This window comes from Rattus norvegicus, chromosome 5 (assembly GCF_036323735.1).
Source record: "Rattus norvegicus strain BN/NHsdMcwi chromosome 5, GRCr8, whole genome shotgun sequence".
Classification (NCBI taxonomy): domain Eukaryota; kingdom Metazoa; phylum Chordata; class Mammalia; order Rodentia; family Muridae; genus Rattus; species Rattus norvegicus.
In genome coordinates, this window is record NC_086023.1 from 149,887,758 (window position 1) to 149,901,578 (window position 13,821).

General features: G+C 44.2%; 1 protein-coding gene across 9 annotated transcripts in view; it reads right to left on the bottom strand.

Annotated features, from left to right (window-relative positions):
• Phactr4 (phosphatase and actin regulator 4) overlaps nucleotides 1-13,821 on the bottom strand; it is a 76,240-nt gene that overhangs the window by 59,042 nt on the left and 3,377 nt on the right. For 5 of the 9 annotated variants that reach the window (XM_063288414.1, XM_063288411.1, XM_039111271.2 and 2 more), the window contains exons 2-3: nucleotides 13,081-13,201; nucleotides 8,492-8,545 (exon numbers count right to left, since the gene is read on the bottom strand). In XM_063288414.1, the coding sequence (XP_063144484.1) occupies nucleotides 8,492-8,545; nucleotides 13,081-13,084 (58 nt within the window). In that variant the 5' untranslated portion in view covers nucleotides 13,085-13,201. The remainder of the gene's footprint in view (nucleotides 1-8,491; nucleotides 8,546-13,080; nucleotides 13,202-13,821) is intronic. The other 4 variants (XM_063288416.1, XM_063288413.1, XM_039111275.2 and 1 more) reach the window with 1 other exon arrangement.

Below are 13,821 nucleotides of genomic sequence, written 5' to 3' on the forward strand. Positions count from 1 at the left end.
GCAGGTAGATACCTGGGAGTTCGAGGCCAGTTTGGTCTACAGGGAGCTCCTGGACAACTGGGCCACAGAGCAGCAGCACTCTTCCTTTCCTGCTTCCCAGCTGAGATGCCAGGCAACTACTTCACACTCCTGCTGCTGGGCCCTCTCACCCACTCAGGGCAGACCCCACTGAACTGTCCACGAAACCCATCCTTCCTCCCCTAAGGTGCTCCTTTGGTCTCAAGAAGAGAAATTGCTCTAAACACAAGTCTGTAAAGACAATGGGCTGAAGTGCTCCTTTCTCCCTCTCAAAGACAAGGTCTCGCGTCTCCCAGGCTGTCCTCAGAGTCCCTAAGAAGACCTTTCACAGCTCAGTATGCATGGTATGAGAGCAGATCCGCAGGCTCTGAGTCCACCAGCCAGACCATCCACCAGCTGAGCTGCAACCCCAGCTGACAAGGTAATTCCTTCAGGATTTACTGATCTGGTTCAAACTTTCTTTTTCTTTTGTGAAAAGCTTTCTATTAATTCTGGGTTCAACAGGATGTGTGCGATGCTTTAGAGCACAATGTCTCTGTGTATTTAGGACAATAATCTCAAGCCTGGTTCTGTTCTGATTCTGTCCCTTTCTATGTAGCCCAGGAAGGTCCGGAGCTTTCAATCCTCGCAGTGCTGAGATTACAGACAGGTAACACCAAGCTCACACTGGCTACAACCATGTTTTTGTGCTGGAGATCAATCCATTCCCTTGTATATGCTAAGCAAGTGTTCTACCACTGTGCTGTCAGCTCAAGCTCCGCCCCCTTTCTAATCCATAGATAGCTCCTCCCAAGGCCCTCTCAGTTCTCTTGCTTCAGCCTTTCAAGTTTCAGGACTACAGACATGTGCCACGTCCACAAACAGTGACCTCCAGAATATAAGTATACAGTCCTGGTGGCGCATAATATACTATATAGTATACAGTAATCTATAACCCAGGCACTTGGAAGTCTGAGGCATGTGAATCAAGCATTCAGAGATCCTGACCTTGTGTGGAATTTTCACAACTCTCCCACATCTACCCTTATCTTTAGTGCTGCTGACCCTTGGAGCTATGATACATTTCTCCGGGTCTAACTCACACAGCCATATGCTGTTCCCTCCGTCTTTTCTTTCTGATCTGTCCAGCTGCCGGTCTCTAGCCTCCAGGGCACATTACTTCCTTGAGCCTTTTCATTCCTCCGTCTGCATTAGATCCTCGTCTCGTCAGTTATGGGGAGTCTCTGGGGAGTGTGCTCTGCCTCCAGCTGCACTGCCACCTTGGCTGCAATCATCTGTGTACTTGTCTCTTTCTTGTTGGACTGTACATTCCTTGACAGTAGGAACTGCGGCTGGGAGTGCTGGCCCTGTCTAACCGCAGGCTGAGGCAGAAACACTGCTGTTTGTTCAAGAGCGGCCTGGGCTGCATGCAGAGATGTGAAGGCCAGGGCTAGGGCTAGACGCTGAGCGTCTTCCTGGATCACCTCCGCCTCATCTTATGAAACTATAAACTAATAAGTAAACAAACAAACAAGGGGGGACTGTCTCAACAGCCTCATAAAATAGCATAATACACACACAGTATACTATGGCATTCAAAAAACACTTGGGGACCAGTAGATGGCTTACTGGGTAAAAGGGCTCGCTAAAGCTGACTCTCATCCCCAGGACCCACATGGGAAAAGGAGAGAATCAACTCTCTTGAGTTATGGCTGATTTAAATTACAAAATGTGCATAGGCCTAGAAATTATGAACACATAATATCACTGATCAGTTGTGTAAAAAGGAACAAAAAAGACAACATAATTGAGATTATTTTGCTAGTGCACTTTATGTGTTATAAATTAGTGGGCTGGAGGGATGGTTCAGTGGTTAAGAGCACTGACTGCTCTTCCACAGGTCCTGAGTTCAAATCCCAGCAACCACATGGTGGTTCCCAACTATCTGTAATGAGATCTGCTGTCCTCTTCTGGTGTGTGAAGACAGCTACAATGTACTCACATACATTAAATAAATAAATCTTTAAAAAAAAATTAGCTTCCACATGAGACATAGGTTATTATAAATAGTTTCCATGAGTTATATGTTATTGTAAATTAGTTTTCACACAGGCTTACAGCACTAATAATTTACCTATGTGCATATGATGCAGGTATATGGAAGTCAGAGGTAGATGTTGGGTGTATTCTTCAATCACTCTCCACCTTATTTTTTGAGACAAGTTCTCTCACTGGGACCTGGTGCTCCCCAATTAGGTTAGGCTGGCTGGACAGAGAGCCTCAGGGATCTGCCTGTCCCTACCTCCCCAATGCCCGGATTACAACAAGGCATCACACCTGGCTTTTTTGCATAGATTCAGAGAGTTTAAACTCTTTTTTTTTATTTTTATTTATCTAATGTATATTACAGATGGTTGTAAGCCACCATGTGGTTGCTGGGATTTGAACTCAGGACCTCTGGAAGAGTTATCAGTGCTCTTAACCTCTGAGCCATCTCTCCAGCTCCCGATTCAGAGAGTTTAAAGTAAGTCTTTACCAACTGAGCTAATTCCCTAGCTTCACAACTACTTTTATTTGTTTAAAAAGTTAACTTTATCTGACATTAACAATTCCAAATCTCTTTAATCCCAGCACTCAGGAAGCAGAGCAGGCAGATGTCTGTGAGTTCAAGGCCAGCTTGGTCTATATAGGGAGTTCTAGGACAACCAAGAATACACAGAGAAACCCTGTCCCAAAAAATAAAAACAAACAAAAAAGTCCATTATCTCTTTCTTTTTTTTTTAATTTTATTTATTTTATGTATATGAGTACACTGTAGCTGTCTTCAGACACACCAGAAGAGGGCATCAGACACCATTACATATGGTTGTGAGCCACCATGTGGTTGCGGGGAATTGAACTTCTGGGAGAGCAGTCAGTGCTCTTAACCACTGAGCCGTCTCTCCAGCCCAAGCCCATATCTCTTTTTTTTGTTTTTTTTTTTTTTTTTTTGGTTCTTTTTTTCGGAGCTGGGGACCGAACCCAGGGCCTTGCGCTTCCTAGGTAAGCGCTCTACCACTGAGCTAAATCCCCAGCCCCCTTTTTTTTTTCCATATCTCTTAAGACCTTAAATTGTATCTTTTTTGTGTGTGTATGTGGATCCAAGTGCATACTGACATATGCTTGCAGGCCATAGGTCAGTACTGGGTATTTTCTCAGTCACAGTACAATTGATCTGGAACTCACTGACTCAGCTGCACTGGATGCCTAGCAAGACCCAGAGATCACATGTCTCTACCTGGCCAGGCCTGGGATTACACAGGCACTATGCTTGGCCGTCAGATGAGCTGAGGTCTGAACTCATGCTCTTATGCCTATGCAGCGAGCACCTTGCCACTGAGCTATCTAACCCCAGGCCCCTGAAACACTACCCTATTCTTTTCCTTTTTCCCTTTAAGGCAGATGGGGCAGTGTGCCAACGAAAATTTGATGAAAGAATAAATCCAGTCAGTCAAGGATCCAACGACCCACCGTTACCACTCGATGGAGGTTAGGACACTAACCAGCCTTCATCGTACCCAATGTTAAAGCACATACTGTGTGCGTGTGATGAGATTATAAGCAGAAGCAGAGGGCACGCGCCTTTGTATGTTCTGTACTAAGTCAAACTACTCGTCTTTTAAAGAATGTCTCTTCAGAGCTGGAGAGATGGCTCAGCAGTTAAGACCACTGACTGTGGGGTTGGGGATTTAGCTCAGTGGTAGAGCGCTTGCCTAGCAAGCACAAGGCCCTGGGTTCAGTCCCCAGCTCTGAAAAAAAGAAAAGAAAAAAAAAAAAAAAAAAAAAAGACCACTGACTGCTCTTCTGGAGGACTGAAGTTCAATTCCCAGCAACCACATGGCAGCTCACAGCCATCTGTAACTCCAGTCCCAGGAGATGACACTCTCTTCTGGCCTTTGAGAGCACTGACATGTCTGTGGTAGGCAGACATATATGCAGACAAAACAGCCTCATACACAAAATAAATCCTTAGCCTTGAAACCAAATTAACACCCCCAAACAAAAAAAAATCTTAAGAAATTTTTATTTTCCAATTAACTCATTAGTAGTAATTTTTCATGTGCTTGTATTTGTACTTATGTATAGGTGCACATGCCTGCATTACACATGTTTATACAGATTCATGTGAAGACTCAAGGACAATCTCATGTGCCGTCATCCAGAACACTGCCCATCTCCTTTCACTGACTTAGAGCTCACTGCTTAGGCTAGCCTGGCTAGCCAGGGAGTCCCCAAGGATCGACCTGCTTCTGCCTCCCCAGCACTGGGGTACAATCACTTATCACGATGCCCACCACTTTCAAGTGGAATACTTTACCAACTAAACCAACCCCCAAGCCAGCCAGCCAGCCTACCTGTCTGTCTGTCTGTCCAACCATCCATCCATCCATCTATCCAACCACCCACCTATCTATCTTGTTTTTTGATATAGAGAATCAATCTGTAGCCCAGGCTGTACTGGAATTAATTATCTTAAGCTAGCATCAAACTAGTGGTAATCCTCTTGCCTCAGTCTCCAGAATGCTGGGATTATAGGTGTGAACCAACGAGCAGGCATATATTCTTAAAGCTTTAGGAAAACACCAAACCCCACAAGAGAAGGATGAACTAACATCACTTTTAGCCTCATTTAATCTTAGAGGAATTTATCTCCTACGCCTGAAGGACTGCGACTACATAAAGTTCATGCTTCCCCCTTTAAATAGAAGGGAGGGCTGTATTGCTGACAGCGCTTCTAGCTTCCACTGTTAAGACAACATCATAAAAAATTTCCCATCAACTTTGAAACAACACACTAGCTGCGAGCATAGCTACTCAATAAATACCCTTGATCAGATAGAGCACTAGCTCTCTCCCTTCCTGATGCTGAGACCCTCCAGCACAGTTACTCATAATAATAATAAAATGAGATTATTTTAAATAATTGTATAAAATTTTAAAATTAAAATAATAAAATTATTTTGTTGCTACTTCCTAATTGTAATCTTGCTACTGTTATGAATCATAATGCAAATCTCTGCTATAAGAATGTCTGCAGGGGTTGGGGATTTAGCTCAGTGGTAGAGCGCTTGCCTAGCAAGCGCAGGGCCCTGGGTTCGGTCCCCAGCTCTGAAAAAAAGAAAAGAAAAAAAAAAAAAAGAATGCCTGCTATGTGACCCACAGGGGTCTCTACCCACAGGCTGAGAGCTGCTGAGATAGAAGCACGAGAGCAACAAACCCAAAAGCTCTGCCAGGCGCGGGAGTGCACGCCTTTAACCTAGCACTTGGGAGGCAGAAACAAGAGGATCTCTGTGAGTTCTAGGCCAGCCTGGCCCACATAGTGAGTTCCAGGACAGCCTAAAGAGACCTAGTCTCAAAAAAGCAAAATTAGACATAACAGACACAAAAGACCCTTGGGCCACTGTCACGCTCACCCCTCAAGGGCACCCTACTTTATTCTATAATAACCTTAGTCTTCCATACTAAATAAACTAAGCTAAAAGAAAACTGACCTTATTTGTTTGGCAAAGAAATTGCTCACTACACTAACAAATGGTTTCTTACATTTTTTAAATGATACAATTTTAATTAAATAAAAATGGGTATAACAGGCTGGAGAGTTGGTTAAGAGTACATGTTCTTGCAGAAGACTAGTATTCAATTCTCAACACCTACATGGTGGCTTACAACCATCTATAACTCCAGTTCCACAGACCCAATGTCCCCTTCTGACCTCAGTAAGCACCAGGCACACATGGGGTGTGTGTGTGTGCGTGTGTGCGTGCGTGTGTGTGTGTGTGCGTGCGTGCGTGCGTGCGCGCGCGCGCGTGTGTGTGTGTGTGTGTGTGTGTGTGTGTGTGTGTCAAACACTCATACACTTAAACAGGTAATACCAGCCAGAAGGCCAGGCACACATGGGGTGTGCGTGTGTGTGCGTGTGTGTGTGTGTGTGTGTGTGTGTGTGCGTGTGTGTGTCACACGCATACACTTAAACAGGTATTACCAGCCAGAAGGTGGTTTAGTTCCAACACTTAGGAGACAGAGGCAGTTGGAGCTCGAAGTTCAAGGCCAGCCTGGTCTAGAAAGCAAGTTCCAGGACAGCGAGGGCTATACAAAGAAATCATGTCTGGGGATAGGAGCTGGGGGGCCTAAAGAGGGCATAGCTCAGTTCAGCTGGTACCTGCCTACACGAGGATTGGGCTCAGTCCCCAGCCCCCAGCATTGCGTAAAACCAGTTGTGGCACACACCTGTAGTTCTCAAACTCATCTGAACTCAATGTATAAGAAGTTTAAGGCCAGCCAGACTGGGTTGCATGAGATCCTGTCTCAAAACTACTTCAAAAGGACCATCAAACCAAGCAGAGTGGTATTCTAGGCCATCCTGGTCTACAGAGTGAGTTCTAGGCTGTCCCCAGGATACATAGTGAGATCCTGTCACAAAAGTGGGTAGAGGGAGTTGGATCGAAATGGCTCATTTGGTAAAGACACTTGCTGTCAAGCCTGACTACAAGAGTTTGATCCCAAGGCCCCGTAAGGCAGAAGGAGAGACTCTTGACAGTTGTCTTCTGACCTCTACACTGCTGTGCTGAGCATACACACAAAAAAATTATTAAAATAAATATGAAAAAACCCACAACTTAAACATGAAATTCATTTACATTTCATATACAACTTATAGGCTAAAGGTAATTTCTTTTTTTTTTCACCCCCCCGGAGCTGGGGACTGAACCCAGGGCCTTGCGCTTCCTAGGCAAGCGCTCTACCACTGAGCTAAATCCCCAACCCCCTAAAGGTAATTTCATATAACGTTCTTATCTTTGTTTTCAGATTGTAATCCACCCCATTCTCATTCAGGCAGGCAGACTTTTCCAATTATATTAGCATTCAAAGAGTTTCAGACTTTGTAAAATTACAGACGTCATTCTACTTTATGTGTATGAATCTTTTTCTGCATGTCTATGCACAGTATGCGAACAGTATCCTCAGACGCCTGAAGAGGACACCAGAGCCCCTGGAACTGGGACTCCAGCCCAGGCGCTCTGTAAGAGCAGTCAGTGCTCTTAACCTCTGAGCCATCTCTGCAGCCCCATTACAGATCTGAGATCAGGGATGTCCAGAGCCTACTGTGGTGGAAATCTTTAGCGGGATACGCACGGTCCAGCCCATGGCCATTCTTGTCTCGCTTATCTCCTTGTGCTTTGTTCTCTCTTCCTTCCTTCCTTCCCTCATCCTGTCTTCCCTGTTCTTTGAAAGATCTCACATAATGTAGGCACGGCCCTCTAACCCCTGGAGGACGGCCTCCTGCACGCCTGTCCCAGTGCAGGGCCACATCTCACGTCTGCAGCTTATTGTACCAACACATCTTTAGGAACAGTCACTGTGCTGTGAAAATAAGTTCAATCTCCCCAATCCTCACAATGATTTCAAGAGTAACTTGATGACAAAACTAGATTTATTAACAAGGTGCTGTCTGCCCTCTAGCGTTCAAACTAAAGATCTCCCATGAACTAGCTATACTCTGTAAAACCTCCAACGTGCTCAGCCCCTAGGCTCATTAAAATCAGAAAAATGAATAAATAAACAAATAAATATCACTTCAATTAAGACCAAAAATGTAACCTGAACTTCCTGATTATGGCTACCAGGTCAGAAAATTCAGCCTCAGTCACATCAATGGCAATAGAGCAAGACAGAAGAAAATAAATATCTCAAATACACTTCCTAAGGCCTGGGGCTCTAGCTTGTGGTATGTTACACTGCCTGCATATACACATGAGGTGTGTGTCTCTCCTAACCACAGAACCATCTTCCCAGTCCCTTACATCTAATTTGCAATACAGCAAATGTCAGCAAACAGAAGCTCATTAGGACCCTTAATTTTGTTGAAAGTATGAATGGAGCCCAGCACTGTCATGCACTCAGGAGGCAATGGCAGAGGGAGCTCTAAAAGTTCAAGACCAACCTGGTCTACATAGTGAATTCCAGGCCAGTGGAGCTACAATGAGATCCTGTTTCAAAAAAAGCAAAACAAATGAGCACTGGCTGCTCTTCCAGAGGACCTTCAATTCCCAGCAACCACATGGTAGTTCACAACTGTCTGAACTCCACTTCCAGGGGAATCTGACACCTCACACATATAACGTTAACTAAATTAAAACAAAAACAAAAAAAAAACAAAAACAAAAACAAAAAAACAAGAACACCAAAACCCTAGTGCGGAGGCAGGAGGATCTCTTTGAGTTCGAGGCAGACTAGTCTACATGAGCTCCAGGACAGCCAGGACTAGGTAAAGAGATCCTGTCTCAAAAGCAAGAACTAAAAATAAAATAAAGAACAAAAGCTAACGAACTAGAGTATGAACGCAAAGTCGGAGGCACTGTCCGCCATCTGCACCCTGAGTGTGAGACAATGCACTCAAAGCTCTAACAGGTAAGGACAAAGCACAAGCGTCAGTAAGAGCACAGGCCACACTCACCAAATGGATCCTCCATGCCACTGTTAGCCAGCGTAGACAGAGGAGGAATAGCTTCTGAAAAGAGAAAAGGTAAATACAATGCTGAAAATGTCAAATTTACCATTTTGTAAGTTTCTTAAAAAAAAAAAAAACAACTCACCAACACTTTAATAAGTATCTAACATTATTGAAAACTGTAACTTAAACTTTTTAAAAAGACTTATTTATTATATGTGAGTACACTGTAGCTTTCTTAGACACACCAGAAGAGGGCATCAGAGCTCATTAGAGATGGCTGTGAGCCACCATGTGGTTGCTGAGATTTGAACTCAGGACCTCTGGAAGAACAATCAGTGTTCTTAACCACTGAGCCATCTCTCCAGCTCCCAGAAAAAGTTTTTTGTTTTTTTTTTTTTAAATTTTTGCTGTTGTTTTTTGAGACAGGGTTTCACTTTGTAGCTGCCAATTTATGGAGATGTCCCTGTCTCTGCCTCTTGAGTGCTAGTGTTAAAGTTCTCCAACACCATGTCAATTAAGAACTTTGACTGACTATAAATACTGACCACTTCTCAAGGGTCAAATCGGCCTCATCCAGCTCTGTGCCCAGACCGGTTTCCTAACCAACCTCTCTATGGTTTTGTCCTAAGCACGTTCCCTGATCAGCAGTGCGAATGCAAACTCTAATTGGAGTCAATTATGAGCAGAGAGAACTGGGATTAAGATGGGGTTTTGGAGTAGACTCCCAGGCAGGGCGGATACAGGGTCAAGTGCACAGCACAGATTCCCTCTGGCACAAGGTGCTGTTGGTCCAACTCTTAGAGAGTTTCAGCAGTGGTGGGCAATGCTATGGGAAGGAATGTAACAAACAGGTAAGGCACTGTCATCTGACAGGTAGACAGGAAAACCTCAAAGTATCCTTCGTAACCTCCAGAGTTCATCTCTCTCTTGAAGCAAGATGGCTAAAAGCTCTGAGGACCAGCCTAAGAACGAATAATCAGAGCTGCCAGCTCCAGAGGTAGCTAGTTCACCACAGAAGTCATGGTATATGATCCTATGTATGCTGTGTATGTGATCCTATGTGTGCTGTGGTATATAATCCTATGTGTGCTATGGTATATGATCCTATGTGTGCTTTGGTATATGATCCTATGTATGCTATGGTATATGATCCTATGTGTGCTGTGGTATGTGATCCTATGTGTGCTATGGTATATAATCCTATGTGTGCTACGGTATATGATCCTATGTGTGCTTTGGTATATGATCCTATGTGTGCTATGGTATGTGATCCTATGTGTGCTGTGGTATGTGATCCTATGTGTGCTATGGTATGTGATCCTATGTGTGCTGTGGTGTACCAACAGAAGGGCCCTGAATGGGAAAGAATGAAATGTTAGTATATGGAATCCAGATATCTGAGCTGATGCCTGCTGTGCTTAGATGTGTTAAAAAACTTGTCCCCAGGGTGCTCGTATTGGAAAATGGAACCTTTAAGAGCTAGGGCCTAATGGAGAGAGAACACTTAGGGCCTTTGAGGGAACTTTTAAGTTTATAAGAGGGCAAGTTGTTATAAAGGCCTGAGCCTGACCTTTCTCCTCCCATGCGTGCACTCCTGCCATGTGTGGGTAGTAAGGCCCTCAGCAAAAGGTAGAAAACTTACCGGTTCACAGCACTTAGGGAAATCCCTGTCTAATCATTACTTAACCACTAAGCCAAACAAGTGCAGATTACAGTTGGTCCACAGAACAAAGAACACACAAGTTACAAGTGTGGTCCAAGACAGTCACCAAAGCAAGACCAGAAGAAACCCACAGCAAGGGAAGTTTATTCCAGAGCTGCCAGATCATATGACTTTAAATGACCAATACATATATCCCTGTGTGTATGTGCTGTGTATGTGTGTAAAGCCAAAGAAAAAGGGTCTAAAAGTAAGAGAGTCACCAAATAAATAGAAAAGTATGGCTTGTAACTAACTAGGCAGGAAAACGCAGTCAAAAAAGCTGAATTGGGCCAGGGGTGGTTCTTTAATCCCAACAGTCAGGAAGCAGAGGCAATCTGACTTCTGTGAATTAAGAGGCTAGCCTGGCCTACATAGCAAGTTCTAGTGCAGCCCCAGGCTACATGATAAAACTATCTTTAAAAAAAAAAAAGAAAGAAAAGAAAAGAAAGAGGAAGAAGGGGGAAAAAGCTGAATAAAGGAATTCTAGCTGATAAAGATTTAAAATAAGCTACAAAACACCACTAAAACACTAACTCTAAAGAATCAAAGGGTTGTCTATGCACACAGCTCAATGGAAAACACATTTCACGGGATTTGTGCTCTAACAGCTCACGCAAAAGTCATCTCTAATTAATTATTTAATTTTTGTTTATTTGTGTGTTTTCAAACCCTGGCCTTACTCTGTAGCTCAGACTGGCCTAGAACCTTGTGCCTAGTGTAGCCCAAACTCACAGCAAACCTCAGCTAGCCCCCTTGGTACTGGGATTACAGGTGGGACCAGCCCACCAGGACAGGAGTGTCAGGGACTAGCAGTCTATGGGCATGTTTACTGTGCCCAGCGATGGAGGGTGGACACTGTTGCTTTGTTCAGCTGTCTGGAGGGTTGTCAGAATCAGAGCGTTAAAGCCCAAGTGTTAACACTCCCAGCATTCCAGATCACTCTCTCCCCTAGACACACAGCTAAACATGTTTACACTCCATTACATTCTTATGCTCAAAACCACTCCCTCTACCTAGAATAACCTTAGGGCTAGGGAGACAGTTCTCTCTGGAAAGTGCTGTCTCGAAACCATGATGATCTGAGTCTAATCACCAGAAGACATGATGGCTTAAAAATAAAATAAAATAAAATAAAACAAAATAAAATAAAATAAAAGCTAGAACAAGAAGATTCCTGAGGTTTATTGGCCAGGCAGCCTGACCTACTTGGAGAGTTCCAGGCCAATAGGAGACCCCGTCTCAAACAATGTGTGCATCTGAGGAAGGATATCAAAGGTTGGCCTCTGGCCTCCACACCTAGTCATGTACCTGTGTGAACACATGCGCCTTAAAAGAAGGTGGTAGGGGAAAAGTAAGACAAGAACCTGGAGAGTGACAGGTGCCTGAGTTCCTACTTACTCTGACCCAGACCACACTGGGAAAATCACCGTCTATACTGCTTCCTGCACTGGTTACCAAAACACAAGTCTTTTTGTTCCCCAGACAGGGTTTCTCTGTGTAGCCCTGGTTATCCTGGAACTCACTCTGTAGACCAGGCTGGCTTCAAACTCACAGATCCACCTGCCTGTCTCCTGAGTGCTGGGATTAAAGATGTCCGCCACCACTGCCCAGCCCAAAACAGAATGTTAAACTAGACATCGGTAATGCCTTTAATCCCAAAACTCAAGAGAATCGTTGCAATTTCAAGGCCAGTGAGTTCCAGGTCAACAAGGGTGACCCCAGCCTCAAACAAAGCAATATAATAGTTTAGTTCCTATCTAAATTTTATATATTTATTTTTTAATAATTTTTTTTTTTTTGGTTTTTTAAGATAGCGTTTCTCTGTATAGCTCTGGCTGTCCTGGAACTCAGTCTGTATAGCAGGCTGGGTTTGAGCTCAAACCAACCATGCTCTGCCTCCTGAGTGCTGGGATTAAGGGCATGCGCCACTACAGTCCAGCTCTAAATTTTATTTCCACTTGAAAAAGTATGTATATGCAGCTGCCTATATGTCTGTATGTGCACCACATGGGAGCCCCTGGTCCTTAGAGGCCAGAAGAGGAATCTGACCCCTGGACTTACAGACGGTTATAAGCCTTGACGTACACGTGCATGCCACAGTATGCATGTAGAAGTCAGCATGCAAGCACTGCTCCCTCCTTCTACCATGTATGTGGGTGACAGGAATTAAACTCAGTTTAACCTAGCTCCATGTGTTTACTGCCTGAGCCAGCTCAGCCCCAGGTCCCTACCTATTTTTAAATGTATCTCTATTTATCCATCAAACTGCTGTATTTCTGTAATACCTCAGAGTTTTGGAGACTGTGCTGAACATCATTACATCATCATGCTCACGAAACAAGCAGCCTCTGCCATACAACAGCAAAACAAACATATTTGCTGGATACCATCTTGGTTCTGATACTCTCCAAAACTATATCTGGCCACTTTTGGCATTCCTTCATTCATAGGACACTGAGCGAATAATGTTCTGAAGGGAAACCCAGAGCTGAGGCTAGGAAGGGGGCTTGGTGATTAAGAGCAAGGCGCTCTTACAGAGCTCTCGGGTTTGATTCCCAGCACCCTCATCAGGGCTCACAACTGCTTAACACTCCAGGTCCAGGGGACCCAATGCCCTCTTCAGCAGGACTCACGGGTACGTGGTACATACATAAGTGGAAAAAGGAATACCAAGCTGTGTGCTATGCAATAAGCATGAAGCCTAAGACCTTACTTATCCTATGCTGGAGCTGGAGCTCTGTGGTAATTAGAACTGCCATTATGACAATAACTAATTAAAAAAATGAAGACAAACTTTCTTCAATGAAGAATACTTTGAAAAAGGTCTCCATGGATGTTAGCAACAGCTTCTATTAAGATACAAAAGAAAGGGTGGGAATACAGAACTTACCCATCACATACAGGCCCCGGCATGGCAACAAGGCAGCCTCCCCTACACCCCTCAAAACACCTCCACGTTTTACCAGGGGACAGACTCTTGGTCCAGGATCCGCCCACTCACTTTTCCTTTGCTAGAAACAGCAGCAGCAGCAGGAGGGAGAGGAGGAAGAGGAGGAAAAGAAGAAAATGAGGGTGAGGAAGAGGAAGAGGAAGATGCTCAGGCCACTTGTCCCTGGAAACATTCCATTAGGTAAAGCAAGAAGCCATTATCCCCATGCTCAAAATGAAAACCTAAGGCCCAATGATGTGACATAAACTGAAGCATGTGGTACAGGCCTATGTCTCAGCACTTTTGAGACTGAGGCAGGAGGATCATTTCAGGTGCCAGGCTAGCCTCAGAGTTTCAGACCAGTGTGAGCTATAGATAAAGACCCTCTTTCAGGGGGCTGGAGAGATGGCTCAGAGGTTAAGAGCACTGTGTGCTCTTCCAAGGGTCCTGAGTTCAAATCCCAGTAACCACATGGTGACTCACAACCATCTATAATGAGATCCGGTGCCCTCTTCTGGTATTCTTAATCATAATAAATAAATAAATCTTTTTTAAAAAAAGACCCTCTTTCAAACAAAACAAATTAACTTTAAAAATAAGAGGCTAAGGGCTGGGGAGATGGCTCAGCAGTTAAGAGTACTGACTGCTCTTCCAGAGGTCCTGAGTTCAATTCCCAGCAACCACATGGTGGCTTACAACCAT